We start from the raw sequence: 17,829 nt of genomic DNA on the forward strand, positions 1-17,829 counted from the left end.
GGTTTTGGCGAAAGTTTGATCAAAAATTACATTTGTAAAAGTCATTTTCTGTCATATATATTGAACGGATTCGAATTTTCTTTTTTTATGTGGAGCTTATTATTTTCTATATGGGGGCTAAAAAGCCGATTTTTAATTTAGCTACTAATTATATTCATAAGAAAAAACTGTAAAAAAAGTAAACGCTTATAGTAAAATTTAAAAAACGAAAATACAAAATTGGCCTTTTAGCCTTCCCTTACGTTTGTGATAAAATACGTTTTAAGACCATTTTTTAATTTAAATATAAATTAGGATTAGCCTATTAATAGTGGTTATATTTTTACTTGAACAATGGTTTATAATTATTGAAAAGTAAAGTACAATACGGGTAAAATAATGAGATACCTACTTATAACAAACAAAATACACTAACGACACGTTTCCAGACAATAGTTTAAGATACTATAGAACAAAGAATCCGCCAACACATAAAATACAATACATCAAATCTGAACAGCAAACTTCTAATTTCTTTAATTTAACTTATATTTGAGGGAAAAAAAATTAACAAAATACATTTATAAAATGAAATACAACACATTATAAATAGTATACTTTAACTTAGACTGAGAATCGTGAATGAATTTTAAGTATTTTATTTCATTACATGCATTTAATAAATATAATGCATTAACACAAATTATACTAATTTTTAGTAAAACCAAACCAAAAACTTAGTTCCAAATGTTTAATACTATAAATAATACATTTTAAATCAATAGAAACAATTTTTCAAACACGAGTATAAAATGGACCCACCGTTTGTAGTCATTTTTAAAGATTTTTCAAAAATATTTGCCATGTTTAATTTTAAACTGTTATATTTAAGCACATCGTTTTAACACCTATAAAACTTGTTCTAAGGCCAACAACTAATATTTTTTTGTTTTTTTATAATATTCATATTTGTCTTATTCTTTGAACAAATTTAATATATTATGTTTATTTCCGCATTCAAACGAAGAGTACAATAAGGTCCAATGGATTCAAACGGTTGAAATTGAAATTATAGAATTATTATATTTTGTGTTCCCCAGTATAAACCGATATCGATAAAAGCTAAAAAAAAGTTATATTATCTTCAAGGACTAAAACACAAAAGAAAATGAAGTAATACATTGGTTTTGATTATGTAAATGATATAATGTAATGATATGTAATTTGTACACAGCTTCATCTACCGTTAAATCAGCTAGTTCCCAGCTGAACGATTACACAGGCATCATTACAATGTACCATAACAATGTTGTTTTCTTTATCCATTTTAAAAAGCTTTTTAAATTATTAAAACGTTTATTAAGGGAATAGGATTTATAAATAAGTACACAAAAATAAAAAATCCTAAGCGAACAAAAGTAAAACGAATACAGCTTGTAAATTGTACCTAATATTATTGTAACAATATAACCTGATAGGATATAATAATATAGGCTATTGTCAGGCTATTGGTTAGGTCCTAACCGTTAGGATATAGCGTAAACAGTTTTGCAGGTGTAACGTTACACAGGTACACAAAACTGACTGGAGTTCATTTAATTATTATAAGTTATAACTTAATAGCAACATTTGACGTTTCATTTTTCGATATCCAATGGCCAAGAGTTTTATTACAGATAACAATAGATAAATATTTTATAAATCATGTTTGTGTACCAAATAACGCCATAAAAGATCCTACTTAACCTCCGGGAAAGCTTGATAATTCTCACAAACCGTAGTTAGGGCGTTGAGTTTCCAGAGAAATCCCAAAACCCAGATTTACTCCTCCGCGTTTGAGCTTAGAGCGAGATCGTTTAACACTGGTCGTCTACCGGAATCTGTTGGCAGAGATTAGGTCATAGTGTTTCCTCTGGGCGTTTTTATTTACGGTGTTCTTTTGTCTGCAGTTGACCGTAATTAAAAATGATTTCGTCGTTAAAATAATAACAACAAAAACCGAACCTGAACGATACATACAACAATAGTAGAGGTGAAAAGGAAGGACGAAAAAAAAATGAGAAACCTACTCGCTCCGGAACTGGATTCGGCTCGGTCGTTCTCACTCCATCTTCCATTTGCAGCTCCCAGCCATTGTCGGCCCACCCTCGTCGTGATGTTATTGCTAAAAATGCGCATTGTGAGCGATCCCGAAATGATAACAACGGCAAAAACAAAAAAAAAATAATAAAAGGGTTGAAACTAAACGAAATACGACTGAATAATAATAATTACGTTATTACTGTTGTAGTACCTGTAGCGAAAGATTTGCCGAGAAACGCGAATGAACAATACTCGAGTAAATACACTTGAGTGTTATAATGCAAAAAAATTATTATAATAAGAACAAAACACCATCTGCAGTTCAGTAATACCGCCGGCGGTGTGTGATTAATCGACGGACGTTAACCGTTCTGCCTGCTGTAACAGTAATCCCCGTCCCCCGATGAACGCATCATCCAACGGTCCTGGAAATTTTTTTTATATTTACAACGCAAATTCGGTTCAAGATTGACAACCGGGTTTTGTTAATACTTATTAGAGATGTCCACCGGTCGGTCGGAGAGAAAGTGCGTACATAATATCGTCAGAACGTGGTAAAACTTAAATTAGCCAAAAGTTGTTTTAAGTGACTTTTCGAGGTTTGGGAGAGAAAACTTTAGCAATTTCATGTTTTCGAGATATATATATATATCATGTTAAAAAAAACTCAACTATATATACAATTATTTTCCCCAAAAACCGCTAATGTTACTTTTACGGCCTGTATCGCCGTCGTAGAGATATTTTATTTTCCTTTCCGTCCTGGTTCCCGAACACCGTGGGCGTCATTAGGTGCGTGCCTGGGACTAGCAAAAGTTGCTCCTAAAGCGGTGCTGGGAAAAAAGTTAAACTTCATTAAACTTGAAATTCGAAGTCGACCGTGTACAGCACGTCGGGATGCGCGCTTCGGAGTCGTTTCCGTAGTGCTTCTCCTCATTGAACAGTTGTCGGCGCGCGTGGATGGGATCCTGTGTCCGAAGAATATTATTATTATAAACCAACGTTATGATTCCCGGTTAGGACCTAAGAGTTGGGCTTCGTGTTTTATACAACTACACGATGAAATAATAAAAATGCGTTCGATAACATTTTCCCTTCAAGACCATTGTGCAACGTTAAATGTATTTTCTTTTGCCGTCTGTCAACCAGGCCCCCGGGCCCGGCTTTCTAATAAATGAAACCCGCGCCGCTTCATCGTTTATACATGCATGTAAACATCATGACCGGCGACGTTTATTCCTTCCGAATGTCACTCGGCGTCAGGGTTTGCCACACGTGTTTCGAACAAAATGTTATTTTAGTCATTATTACTATTCCTATATACACACAAATTCCCCGGATGACAATAATTTAGAACGGGTCATAATCAATACAAAGGTCTAATGACCTCACGGCAAAGAAAAATCTCCGCTCATTCATTAGTTGTAGCCTTTATTCATCGCTTATCACCGATCAAAGTGGCGAGTAGTCACACCACAATTGCGCCCACATTAGGTAATCGTCAAAATAAATGTGATTTATAATATCAACAAGTATACTCAAAAGGTTAACCTAATAGTGTAGTAATGATCAAGGAACTGCAGATGTCGGTGTGATATAGAAAGGATAGAAAAATAGAAGCAATTGTAGAACCATTGAACAAAAGTGTATTCGAATAGAACATTTTTTAGAATACACTAGGAGTACTCCTCTAATGATGACACGATGAAATATTATCTTTGAATGTAACCTTCTATTATGTATAGAAATAAAAAATTATCCAAAGGTGTAACCATTAAGCACTTATCAAAAGCATAAAAACGCCAAAATGTACAACAGTTCTGATGGGAAAATAACACTTTCCTAAAAACAAATCCGGCCGTAGAGTAAATAAACGGAGATTTTTTTTTTATTATTCATCTCTTGCGCTAACAAGTGGTTCATATTATTTTAATCGCGCTCCAGCCGAAAGAGTTTTTATACGCAATTATAATCACGGCGGCCTCGGGACGGGATTTCTAAAATTATGTAAAAACAAAAATAATAATGAAAATAAACACTAGTCGCCGTTATGAGCCCGTGTCGAGTTTCGAGCGAGATTTTTAATTTTGTGTATTTATGTATAAGGTGAAATTTCCAGACAACGCCCTAGACGAAACTATTTATATGGGCTGCGGCAAAACCTTCGTTGTAAAAAATTATCATTTCATCCGCGTTGACGTTGCAAACGATGAGCTGAACGGGCGAAAACTAAAAGATATATTTTCGTATCAGACCGTACTGACAGGTCCCCCGAGATCGTTTTACATTTATTCGCAAAGCACACAAATAAAACTACCTATACAATATGTAAATAAAGACCCCCGGTTGTCTGTCGTCGATGATTTCTCTTTTGGGCACTGGGCTTTTGCCTGGGGTGTCAAGAAGGAACAGGGGGAGGGGGCGTGCAAAATCAAGAGGGCAACGAACGGCATCGCCAGATGACTCACCGGTTGTTTTTACGACAGTAGCGACGACGATACATCACAACAATGCACTGTGCACCCCGTAGGATCAAATCTACTCTTGAGGGGTTTGGTCTCGGCCAAAAAATTTTCCGGAATGTGTCAGGGGACCCGAAAACAACCCCACGTCAAAATTAGTGAACTTGCACGGCGAAAATTTCTATGGAAACAAAACGGTAGGGACAACAAAAACTTTACGGTCACGTCGCATAATGCATAACAACCGGGAAATGCCCGGCCCGGAGATTCGACTGGTGCTTTTGAATCTTTGATCACAACCGAAGTACAATAAAATTCACATATGAATATACAAACCATCGTTTATAATCGGCCTTAATGCAAGTGCAACATCTCGCGGGAAAAAAACAACTTATTTTATTTATTTATTTTTTAAACTGACGACCAAGAGGGAAGAGTGCAGGTACTAAAAGTTATACAAAAAGCAATAATAAAGTAACAAATTTTATATTTTTTCAAAATAAAAATGATTATGGTATCAAATAGATTCTAAGCCAACAATCGTTTGCAGAATTAAAAATAATATTATGTTATTTACTTCAAGTGTTTGTAATTATTTCATTATAATAGCTAAAATACTAAAATCTACAGGCCTCGCTTTGTTCATAAACTCGATGTTAAATCAAGTAACGCTCCGGGAATGTTTAAAGTCAAGCCATAATAAGCTCTATGACGATGTCTTTACAGTCTACAGAATGTAAATAGTTTAAGTTAACTACATTCGTTCGTTTCCGAACGAAAAAACTACTTTTTGCTAAAACAGAAAACTGTAAGCACAAGGACTGTCGTAAATTCTTGTTTATATTAAACATACATATAAAATTATTAAACAAGAATCTGTATCACCCCTATTGCTGATTAATACCACGTGCCGTAGTTCTTATATAAACAATTTTATAACAATATTAATTGCGCATATTTATCCACACCAATAATTTAATAAATTTTATATATATACCACAAAACTTCAAATTAAAAAAACCCGCGTTGTGGGGTAAGAATGTTAACTGAAAAATAAATTGATTGGTACTTGGATTGTAATAGAATATAGATGATTAATAGAGTTGTTTACTTGTGCATTATTCATTTGTTTATTATAACTGTGTTATAATTATAAACATAATACATATATTATCATTGAGTATAATTTTACTTATTATTACCTAACATATTATGTATAACATGACACTATAATTCGCTTGTTTGCTACAACAACGACATAACACAAAAATCGTCATTTTTGCGTTGTTTGCAAAGAATAATAATATTGGTGTTTATTTCTATACTGTTAAAACATAATTGAACATCAAAAATTAGCCGCTAGATGGCAGCTGTGACGTTATTGCGTTATCATTGGTAATCCATGTAAATTAAATCCCCAACAAAAACCTAACAGTGAAAAAAGGCCAAGTTCCAGACCCCTTCCAAAAATGTCAGCCTATCAAAGTAGTGATATCTACATTGTGGCCAAGTCTGCTATTTAGTTCATAACCACACTTCACTCCTACTTTCATGAGCAACACTGCTCTTTTATTTGTATTGCTTAACACTTGGCCAGTTTGTGAATGAAAGATGATGTTTTATGCCTCATTCAAAAAATGAGGCATAAAACAGACTTGTCCGCAATGTAGTTACCACTACTTTGATTGGTTAACTTTTTCGAGAGGGGATCTGAACCTCTTTCTTTTTTTTTTAGTTCTCTTCTTCCCATCACACACATAACTCCTAAGTGAGTACATTTGATAATGATGTTTCATGCTTAATTCAGAATTTGGTCAAGTGTTAAGGAATACAAATAAAAGAGCAGTGTTGCTCATGAAAGTAGGAGATTCGTTGAGGCTCGACATAAAATTCAAAGGAGGAAATATTTTCAATTGTCAAGTCGATATAGGTGCTAATAAACAATAAAAGTAGTAAAAAAAAGAACATATCGTCATAAAACAAATACTTTTTTAGATTCGCGTTGAAGCCAAACTAATGAGTAATGTTATGACAGAAACACGAATGATATGTAAATGTAAGTAAATATTATGAATAACTAGACCAAGCACACAAAATACAACTATTTTTTTTGCTATCGTCCGTTTCTTATGAAAAGAAAACGTTTGGCAAACAGTTAATCGCAAATTCATATCGATATAATTAATATTATAGCAATTTAAAGGCCAATGACTTTTATACTATTAAAAAAATAATTTATAATATATTTAGCCATGGTGCTTTTTAAACGAAGCTTGATAAAAATATTAATATACAGGGTTTAATGACGCTTTAACACTACGAATACTTTAACTGGTCGGTAATTTGATGTGACAACATAATGTCTATAATGAATGCTGGGAAGAAATCGGTCATATTCCTAATTGATAACTAAAACTTTTGCCTTTATTCGTTTATGAGCGATCAAGTACGATTATCGCGCGTTCTCCTCCAGTTTAAAAATTACAAAACGCGCTTTATATTTTATTCCCAGTGTCAGTATGTTGTTTAAACAAATATTTTGCAAAATAGTTGCAAAGTAAATATTACTACACACACACATTCCTGCTTCATATTATTCGCACTGTTAAATTCGTTTGCGTTGTATATCAGAAAAAAAAGCTAAGCCGAGTTTCCCAATTTATAATAAAGTTTTCTAGAATAAGCATTGTATTAAAACTATGAAAAGTATTTTAAAGTAGCTGGAGGATTCCAATGGATGTTCCCAACTTTTTCGACTACATAAGCATAAACTGAATTATTGTAAAAACCAAAAGGTAATAAATTCAGAGATTCTCGTGATGGATGAGCTCGATAAAAGTTCAGCACTATACTGCGCCTCTAATAATTTATTTCACCTCGCGCATGTATTATCATTTCGAAAAACCTAAACATTGATTTACGTTTTTCGCGTTTGAACCGTATCATATTTTTGCTGTTTATAAAAAACAACACTCGTTAAAAATAATACGACACGGCAATTATTGGTTATTGAAATATTCGGATATGAAAATAAAATGTACCAACAAAACTCCCCCTTTTTATTGATTAAATGCGATACACGTGTTTCACGGCTAACTGGCAAAAGGTATACAATAAACCTTACGATGGTTGAATGTCGATAACAGCTATAAATAATAATTGTTATAGGTATTTGAATACAATCTGATTAAAAGAAAAAAAAAATATTGGAAAATTATGGTACCCATTAAATAATATATTATATACTGTTTAGTTCCGGCATTCATTTGTTAAAAGGATGTTTTTTTTTTACAAATTGTCATCAATTTCTTGATTTTAATTATAAATTAGCCATTTGCGCAGTAATAAAAGAATTTTGTTTACAAATCTCTTATGTTAATTTTAATTAGAGCCAGTATACTGTTAGAGCTTTAAAATCTAGAGCAAATGTATTCATTATTGGTTGCTTTTAACACATACCGAGGAATTATAATATGCTTTATCCAAATAGAATTACCTTCATCAATTCAATCCGAGCATATTATTATTCACTTAGAATTTACCTAACCGGGAAAATATTGATTTTAAATATTTCTGAGTTAGTTTAGAACATAAATACAGCTTTAAATAGAATAATTGTGTTCCCTAATCGGAAACGTCCGGACAGAAAATATCTCTGACAGCTAATTTTCTCTCATGCATGAAAATCAATTTACAAGCTGGTTGGTTCGCACTTCTTGTATTTGATTAGTGCGGAGTTGTCTACTGATATTTAAAAATACCATTTAAGTGCGAAACACTTCGATAAAAATAACATGCCACATATTCTTCCTGACATTTACTTCCATAAAAAATATGCAATTACTCGTAGAAGTTTGTTGGTAACGGTAAAGTTAAAACATACAAATTGAATAGCTTTATTTATTATCAATATTTTACTGTTTAACAAATCTCTCGACTATAAAGGTCGTTGGATTATTATCTATTAATATTGATTTTATTTTGTTTGAATTATTCAAAGTTTATCTTAAACTTTATTAACATACTTTAAAAATATCTATTACTAGTATGTATGCGTTATTATACTAGGTATTAATCACATGTGTTCACAAAATACCTATATAACTGCTGTTCACTTAATACGACTACGATTTTTTTCAAAGTAAATATAAGAAATAAAAATAAAAATAATATAAATAAAATATTTTTAGTTCTGCCCCACCAAATAACCGCCTAATGTTATTGCCGTTTTTTTTTTATTAAACAAAAGAATATTTAACTGGATTCAGTGGTAGTCAATAGACACGAAAGTTAAGTGGAATAAGAACAAAAGTAAGTGCGAAGGCGTAAAATGATTGTACCACAACTATAGTAAGAACAGACCACATTTAATTCGGCTAAGTAAATGTATATCTAAATAACTAATGTAATTTACCGTATACGTGTAATTTATTTCACCCGTATACTTTTTATTAACATTTTAATGGCTAATTCATCAGGGCGTGAGTGAAAAGGATTTACTTGGCGAGTAGTGGTTAAAGTAGTAGCTAGTAGTTAAACAAACAAAAGACGGCAAATGCACAGATAAAATAGACATTTCTAAACACCCGACTTGTACGAGAAATGATAAAATTATCTTTGTTTAAAAACTTTTCCCGAAATTACTGTTGAGCGTTTTATACTCCGTTTATTGATCGACCAACTTGATTCGGTTTATAAAAAATTAAGTAACCGTTTCATTTTACGCACTTACTTCGTTCAAGAAATAATTGGAAATAAACAAATTTAATTCAAAGTTATTATTTTTTAATATTTTGAAAACGTTGTCAGAAAGTGATGACAACATTTTATGATTTTCTTAGCTTTTAATGTTCAAGCACTTAATTGTACAGATTGTGTCATTTAATATGCATTATAGTGCATTTAATACGATTATAGTGTACTGAAGAGAGAGTGGAGGTAAAATATAATTTTAACGCTACTTCAACGTTTTCTACAATTGCGCGTTATTCGATATTAAATAAATTATTATTATATATCATTATATTCTAGTGTGCGTGTAGAAACTGCCAATCAACTTTGATAAAGCTAACTTTGGGGGGTGAGAAGAATAAGTGTACGGTCTTTTTTAGAATAGATTTATAAAAAGAAAAGGTTGTTTGAAACCAAATATTTATTTTGGGAATACAAATAACAAATATCCGAAAAATAATAACATAGTATTAACAAAAATACATGTATTAAACAACATATTAAATTTTAATTCATTCTATTGACGAGACATTTATCAATAAAAGCTAAAATGAATACATATTAATTCGACATTCAATACACTGTTCAACAAATATATTTCCAATTCCTCATTAATATTTATAAGTTTAATATTACAATGAAACATTTACTCATAGTTCCTACATATAGTATATAATATTATAATATTATGTTCCTTTGTGTTAAATAGTAATTTTACAGTTCTTCGTAAATAGTTCTCATTTCCAATTTATCATTGGTAATATAACACCATATTTCAAACCTATAAGTAGAGTCTTTATTAAGGTTTCATATAACCACGTGTTTCGTTGATGTCTTTTTAAGTTGATTTATCCTACAAGTCATAAGTCATAACCAATCTTTTAATAAATTACTGTATCCTAAAAATATCTTATATACTCACCTAGGTTTACTAGTTAAGCACGATGCGGTGATGATATGTGAAGTGATTAAATAATGTCTTTATCACGTCGCCCTGTTGTCGACAACCCAACGAGGACATAATTTATTAACTTATTATTTAAAAATAAGTTATGACATTTAAAAATGTACAAGACAGTTTTTTTTCTATACAATATGTTCCGACGATAATAAAAGAATCCTATCTAACAAAGGAAACAAAACTAAACTTTTATAAAAAATATAGTTTATTTATACTCAATTTATCGATACCCTCTTAACTCGGAAATACAGTTAATTTTAGGTATAAACCTTTTACCGCATGTTCAATCTAGAATTTCGACCGCCATTATTAAAAAACAAGTACTCAAAAAAATTAGATTACTAAAATGAAGCGTCTTACTACACATGAATCGGTTATAATAAATACCATATTGTTTTTGCGGCAATTATGAATAATTGGTTATGACGAATCACTGTTTATAAAATTGATGCAATAATTAATGAGCTATTTAAATACAATTTCTATCAACGTCATTTTTGGCAAATTAGTATTATCAATTTTAGATTTCAAATTATGAAAACAAAGTAACAATTGTGATAAGGGCAATTTGTCGTTTGGGAATCGTAGTGAGACATCACAGTAAAATGCAATGTGACCTCCGTCACACGTGTAGTGCATAAAAACCACATTCGGTACTTAATACATAATATTATATTAAAAAATCTGAACTATGTGGATAATTAACCTACTATCTATTAAAACATAAGAAAATGCATTTTTCTTAATTATTATCGGTCAACGTCGCCCTCTGGTCTTTATCAATGATTAGCAGGATTTGCTGATGTAAATTAGCACGGTATAACACAGTACATATAGTTTTAATAATATTTACGGTTATGGGTATAATATATAATAATATACTGAAGCTACGCCAAGGTTTTCGCCAAAAATACTTAAATACATACCCGTAACGATACAGGATATCCGACAGCACTTATTTTCTTATCTCGTTTCTCCTCTTTCTACTAGACAGATAAACGTCCTAAGAATGACTTATTTAAAAACGAGGCTGAAGAATGAAGAGATACCGAAACTACAGGGGGAAAATCGTTTTTGTTTATAAAAATCATTTATCAGCAAAATCCGAAAACGCGCCGTGTCCTTATAATACATATTTTATTATTATTAGAAACGTTTTCAACAGACGCTCGGATAGTCTGATAAACAAATAAACTACGGGTGAAGAACCCGCATGACTGTACAATGACCAGTGTACTAACAAAACGCATGAACTATTGTTTTATTATTAAATAAAAACTGCGAAAAATGTTCTAAAATAAAACTATCGATGATACGAATTCCTACTTGTCAACAGCTTCTGATCGATGTTCATATTGATAATTATTAATATACCTATTAAAAAAAATGTTATGTGGTCGGTGATTTGTACAGTTTGGTACCCCTTTATTTGATTTTTTTATTAATATTTCTTTTTGGTTTCGCAGGTTATGAAATAACCAGAGCGTAACTTACTTTATGACCTTATTTCTGGATTATCAGAAATTTCTAAGCATTATTAATTTAAAAAAAAACAATTTGTTAGCAGGTGAGGCGTTCCCTCTGGATAGGTTAGGTAAGGTGTTAAAAAGTGTTGATTTGGTATAAACAAAAAATATATACATTAATTATAGGTATTAACCGGATTCGGATACTACGTAGCACGGGCCAAAAGAATACGACACCACTTCCCGCGCTAAATTATAGCCTCGCAGGGTTAAATATTTGAGTGGTGGCGGTGGGGGTTGATTTATTTCGTACGACGATTTCGAAGCACTTACCATTATGGACGAACAAGTAGAATATCCCGAGCACTTGGTATCGGCGATTGCGAGACATGACGAAGGGGCTTATTCGACGGTGCTCTTCGGGCTGTTCTCAACAGGTCACATCAGGAAATATAATATTATTAACATCAGAACCAACCCCACAAGTCAACACAGTTAACGGGTTATAAAATATTACAATATAATTATTATTATTATCATACGGATAGTATCGCGGGGTTGGGTGTCGACCAACTAAGTCATCACTCGCAGAAGGGTCAAAAAAATGTTTTTCAAAAAACCGCCAAGACAAAACAAAAACGAACCGACGAATGAAACACGTCGTTAAAGGGACAGACAGACAGGCGGCGGTAACACGCAATGTGCGAACGCGACCGACGACGGTTTTCGACTGATAGCGCTTGGCAGTTGGCAGCCGGCGCACCAGGTCCACCGCATTGCCGGTCCGAGACGTCCCTCTTGTGGCGCGCGACTCGACTGCGGAGGTTCGGCTGTCCGGGTCTATTAATTGATAAGGTAGGCCGTAGGGTTTACTTTGTTTTTTCCATAACATACAAAACTGCCAATCGTGTTTAATATTAGGTATATTATCATACGAGTCGAGACAGTTTTAAAATAAAAAATTACAAAATTCGTACAATCATAATCAGAAAATGGAAACATTGATAATAATTTAACATATAAAAAATATAGGACGCATATTATCTGACCTTCGGGCTTCGGCCATTCTCTCGGTGGCTTTTATACCTATAGTCTATAATAGTATAATGTATATATATATATATATATACATATTATGTATATATAATTATGTTGTTTCTTTCCACTGAGAAAATGGCCGCCTTTTTTTGTTTACACAATAGCTTTCCACAATAGACACACTGGTGAGTGGGATACTGGAAAAATCCATTTTTTTGAAGGCCGCCATACGAGAAGTGCGAATATATATACAAGAGCCCAACCGATTGTACTATTGATAAAAAATTATTTTTAACTACTGTTTATTTACTGAAACTGGCACGAAAACAAAATAGAAAGATAAAAAACAACTAAAAATAATAATACATATTTTTATAATAATTATTATTGTTTAACGTGTACGTTTATATATTTTACAAATTTACGCTTTTAATATTGTTTACATTTTCCAAGGTTCAACGAAAAAAAAGATTTTTGATTTAAAAACAAATCTATTTAATGTGCATGATTAAATAGTAGCAATAAAAAGGTATACTTTTTGTATAAGGTATAAAAGGGGGAGTGCAAAGCTAAGTCGCCCTCGAGTCAGTTCTGTGTACTTATAGCTTATAAGTTACATTGGGCTTTTTTTTTTTAATACATTTTATAAAAATGCATTTTTAATTAATTTTATTGTTATTAAAAATAAGTATTTTATTTCATGTTAAGTAAATATTTCAATCTAATGATTTGATTCATCTACTTAGATTATTTATTTATTTGTTGTACGTATAGCTAATTTTAACATTTTTCCAAACACCTAATCTAACTTGTATTTTTAAGGTGCTGCTTATAATGTTTTGGAAATATTATTAGTTAATTTTTTTTGATAATTACTGTATTTTTCGAACAACTTTTTTAGAAAATATTAATCCTTAAGGATATAACTTAATTTGGTAATAATTATATGATGATACAATTTGATAATTGTTATCATAATACATTTGATAAGAGTGGTCTTATCTATTTTGTCAACATAAAGTGTATAATTAATCGACCAATCCATCTTTGACGAACTTTTTAAGACTCGTGTTACAGAGTTAGCTAAAAAGTAAAATTACTATGATTATTGCAAGCGTAGAAAAGTGTTTTTTTTTTGGGGGGGGGGGGTATTTTTTATGTACCATAAACTTATTAATTTAAATAAATAATAATAATGAGAAAGGCAATTTTCCTCTAGTTGTTGTTTTAAAAAATGTAGTGCACTTTTTTATATAATTACAGCTTACAACACAATAATAGAACACGAACCAAAAATACATGTAGTTTTAGGGGATTTCTTAGCACATTTTGAGTCTCCAGGCGATTGAGGCGAACTGTTTTTTCAATTTTATATATGTATATCAAAAGCGTTCTACACTAATTGAAATAACGTTGTTTATATTGGAAAATAACAGATTTATAATTACAACTGAATAAGATAATTGAATTCTACGGCAACGTGGGCGACGCCTCCACCATTAACGCGAATCGTGTTCGGAAACAATATTCACAGATCAACGAATAATGCGTTGAAATGAGCAAAGTTTGTAATAATATTATAATTAATTTACAAGTGTTTTTTTTAATCGTGTGGTAAATAATGAAAAACTAGTGGAAAATCATACATAGTATGACATGATATACCAGGAACAACCAATTAACATTAAGTGCTTACATTATTTTTTTTATCATTGATAATTACAATAATTGTGCATATTTTGTGGTGTGATACAAAGTATGGTATAACCTTTAGAGTGTTTATTATAATTTAAACCATTTAATAAAATTGTATAGCTAAATTTAAAAAAATCACCCCTTCCTATTTAAAAGCGAGAAAAACACCCAAAAAATGTACATATATTTTAACTTAAAATTGTGTTGCATTACAGCTTTATAAAAAATATTTCAATTAGTTATAAATTTGTATGGAATATTCTTTTAGACAAAGTATTATAAATATACTTAGGTTGACAACCAACAAAATATCAAAAACTCTCTCCTCCAAAATGGCTGATCAATTTGTAAGTGTAGTTGGAGGGCTTAAGGTCTGAAAATTAGACTTAAGGTAGCTCTAGAGTGGGGCTATAACATATCCGATTTTCTCAATAATGTGGACTGTTCCATCCACCTCCAACTAGAGTTGTGATTTTTTATAAATAAACGAGGCGAGGTAGAGGAAAGTAATGTAGAAACAGTTAATGTAAATTAATAATGTTTAATCATTCAATAGTATACACAATCATATTTATTAACTATGATATGGATTAAACAGACACAGATGCGGATACAAGAGGAGGGGGGCTGTGGGAGCTGAAGCCCATGTATTTAAATTGTATGAATTAAATTTGTATTTTTTATTTATTTTTTTTATAGTATAATATATAAGAATATGTTTTTTTTTAGTATGTAAACTTTAAATTTATGACTATTGCTTCTACTCGTATGTATTCGAAGTGAATTTTTTCGAACATCTCCCCTTTCATTCCTACATTCACCCCCCGTACAAACATATTAATATTTTATTTAAAATGCACATAGAGGCGCAATTCAAAAAATGTTAGCCCAAGTTTAATTCTAGACTAAGATATTATTCACAAGAACATTGCCAACGCTATGTTTTTCTTGAGTTGTGACTATATATGTAGTACCCTAGCTGTGTTAATTTCAATCAGTGTCCAACCTGTGACGAAACAATAAATAAAGAAAACAAGTTTAAACATAATTAATGATAACATCGATATGGTTAATTTCATATTATTTTCTTTTCGACATTTGTTATTTTACTAAAAAAATAATTGCACATTTAGTAATTAGTAATTACCATGAAAACTACCTACAAAACAACATGAACGGAAGTCGAAAAGCTTCCGGCGGTCATACTGTTGTTTCATTTTCAAAACCTTTTAAAGAAATTGTTAATACATTTTCTCAGTGCTCTTGTTGTAACGCTGGTAAGTTCGGTTGTGGTCCGCTGGAGCACAATAGTCTAAAATGCCAAAATAAATAACATATACTGTTTATTTAATTTTTAAATATATAAACACATACGTCATACAACATGCCAATTTTTATTAATCAATTATCCTAAAACTATTATAATTTAGTGCATAACCAAGTATCATTGTAAAACTTTGGTGTTCAGCTAAATAAATAGTTGATTAATATATTACAACTGAATACTTTTCCCGAATATCAAAAACACTTAAGAAAATATACTTGAAAATTTTTTTATAGAATATGTATAAATCTATAAAAATCAATAGATTTAATAAAAATATTTAAAAAACAAAATACAAAACTCAAACCGGTCAGTGTTGGTATTTTACAAACTATCAATGATAATATTATGCTAAATATTTCAAACGTAATTAGTGCAGATATGTAATCAAATACATAACAGTTTAATTATTATTATTCATTTTATAAATTTATTATTATTTAATACTAAACTTCACGGGGCTCTGGAAATGATTGGAACCAGAATCAAATGCGTGTAATATATTTCAAATGCATGATAAAAAGAAACCCGATTTTTAACAGGGTTTTTGAACCACTTTGGGCCGGTATATAATTTCGGTAAGAGTAAACACTAAACACACAATATGTCCAATGGCCATACATATAACTACAACTGTTGTCAAGATGGGCTGCATAACTGTGTTACGTCTTACCGCAGTTTGCAACGCGTAAGATATATGGTCGTCTAGTATAATGGTCATGTTATTACTCATTTGTATCCATCTGCTGATCTGCACCTACTATAACGACAGTACTGTTAAAGTTTATACCGACCGTCCTGATCCGCATACCATAACCAAATACATAAAAAATTAATACAGAAAAAAATCCACAATTTTTAATTTAACCTTGTATCCCACGACTCGTAATTTGTTCAACATTTTGGTCAAAAATAAGTCATAATAATCATTATAACATTATTAAATACAGTCCAACAAAAATCATAGTTCTAAATTTATTGAAGTGAAACTTCTTTACAAAGGGTAAGAAAGAAAAAAAGATTATCGGCTGTGATGGTCGACAGTCACAACCGAAAAACACTGTTACATGGTTCGCATGGTTTGTTTGTTTAAATCTTTTTGAAACCAAAGTCTATTCAAATAGAGCAATATTGTGTCCGAACTGGTAATCTGGTATTAATTCAGTAATTTCGTTGCCAGGATTCTCTTTTCAGCTGGTTGATTTCTTCTCTATATTTTCTATTATATTACTTTATTTTATCATTATTAATTAACTAACCTTTGGCTTGATTACTTAATTGTGAATTGTTATCCTGCAATTTTATTTTGCATGGCTCTGCGTGGTGTAACTCATTTTATATAATATACTTAACCCATAACGTTGCACGGAATTTACACTAAAATTTTACCGAATGACTTGTAAGATATTTTTTTTATTTAAAAAATTATAATTATTAAGAGTGTAGGAAAACTTGTGCAACCTTATGCAAAAAGTGACATTGGCCCTTTTAGACCCAAGCCACAGAATTCAGAAATACTATTTATAATCAATGGTACCTATTAGCTTTAAGGTATCATATATTTTTTTTTTCATAAGGTACCATATTTCTTAATGTACGTTTTTTTACAAGTTACTGAGATTAAGGTTAAATAAAGTTAAAAATGTTTGCGAATTATTTTCGTCTAGAGCAAGATTGATCGATAACGCTTTTATGTGTTCTTATCGGTTATAGACTCATAGTTCTTCTAAAAACTAGTGAACATAATACTGATAAATATTATAAATATATAATGACGGAACAGAAATTAAATGGAAAAATACCTTCTCGGATTCGCAACAAAGCAAAACTTTTTACATACAAGCAAGCAGATCGCAATAAAATAAAGAACAATAAGTATCGCGTTTCTTATAACTGTTTTCTTATAGAGTCTTTTGTCTTTCCTAATGTTTAGTTTATTTTACAACATGATACTCGACAAAGTAGTAATTCGAAACCATAGAGGAAATCAGAATACGGTCCGCTATTTTAAATGTATTTTATCACAATATTTTTATCAAACTTAAACTGACGCAGTATACCACATAATAAATATATTTGTAATTTGAATAG

At 31.1% G+C, this 17,829-nt stretch overlaps 1 protein-coding gene across 1 annotated transcript in view; it reads right to left on the reverse strand.

The window, feature by feature from the left end:
* Positions 1-12,459, reverse strand: part of LOC126845666 (uncharacterized) — a 211,575-nt gene extending 199,116 nt beyond the window's left edge. Inside the window, exon 1 of the mRNA XM_050584473.1 lies at positions 12,015-12,459. Within this exon, the coding sequence (XP_050440430.1) occupies positions 12,015-12,072 (58 nt within the window). The 5' untranslated portion in view covers positions 12,073-12,459. The remainder of the gene's footprint in view (positions 1-12,014) is intronic.
* Between the last annotated feature and the right edge of the window lie 5,370 nt (positions 12,460-17,829).

This window comes from Adelges cooleyi, unplaced genomic scaffold (assembly GCF_023614345.1).
Source record: "Adelges cooleyi isolate 19-005CV unplaced genomic scaffold, UGA_ACOO_1.1 ACOO_flye_CR_arks_rails_tigmint_CR_PRNA_8, whole genome shotgun sequence".
NCBI classification, from domain to species: domain Eukaryota; kingdom Metazoa; phylum Arthropoda; class Insecta; order Hemiptera; family Adelgidae; genus Adelges; species Adelges cooleyi.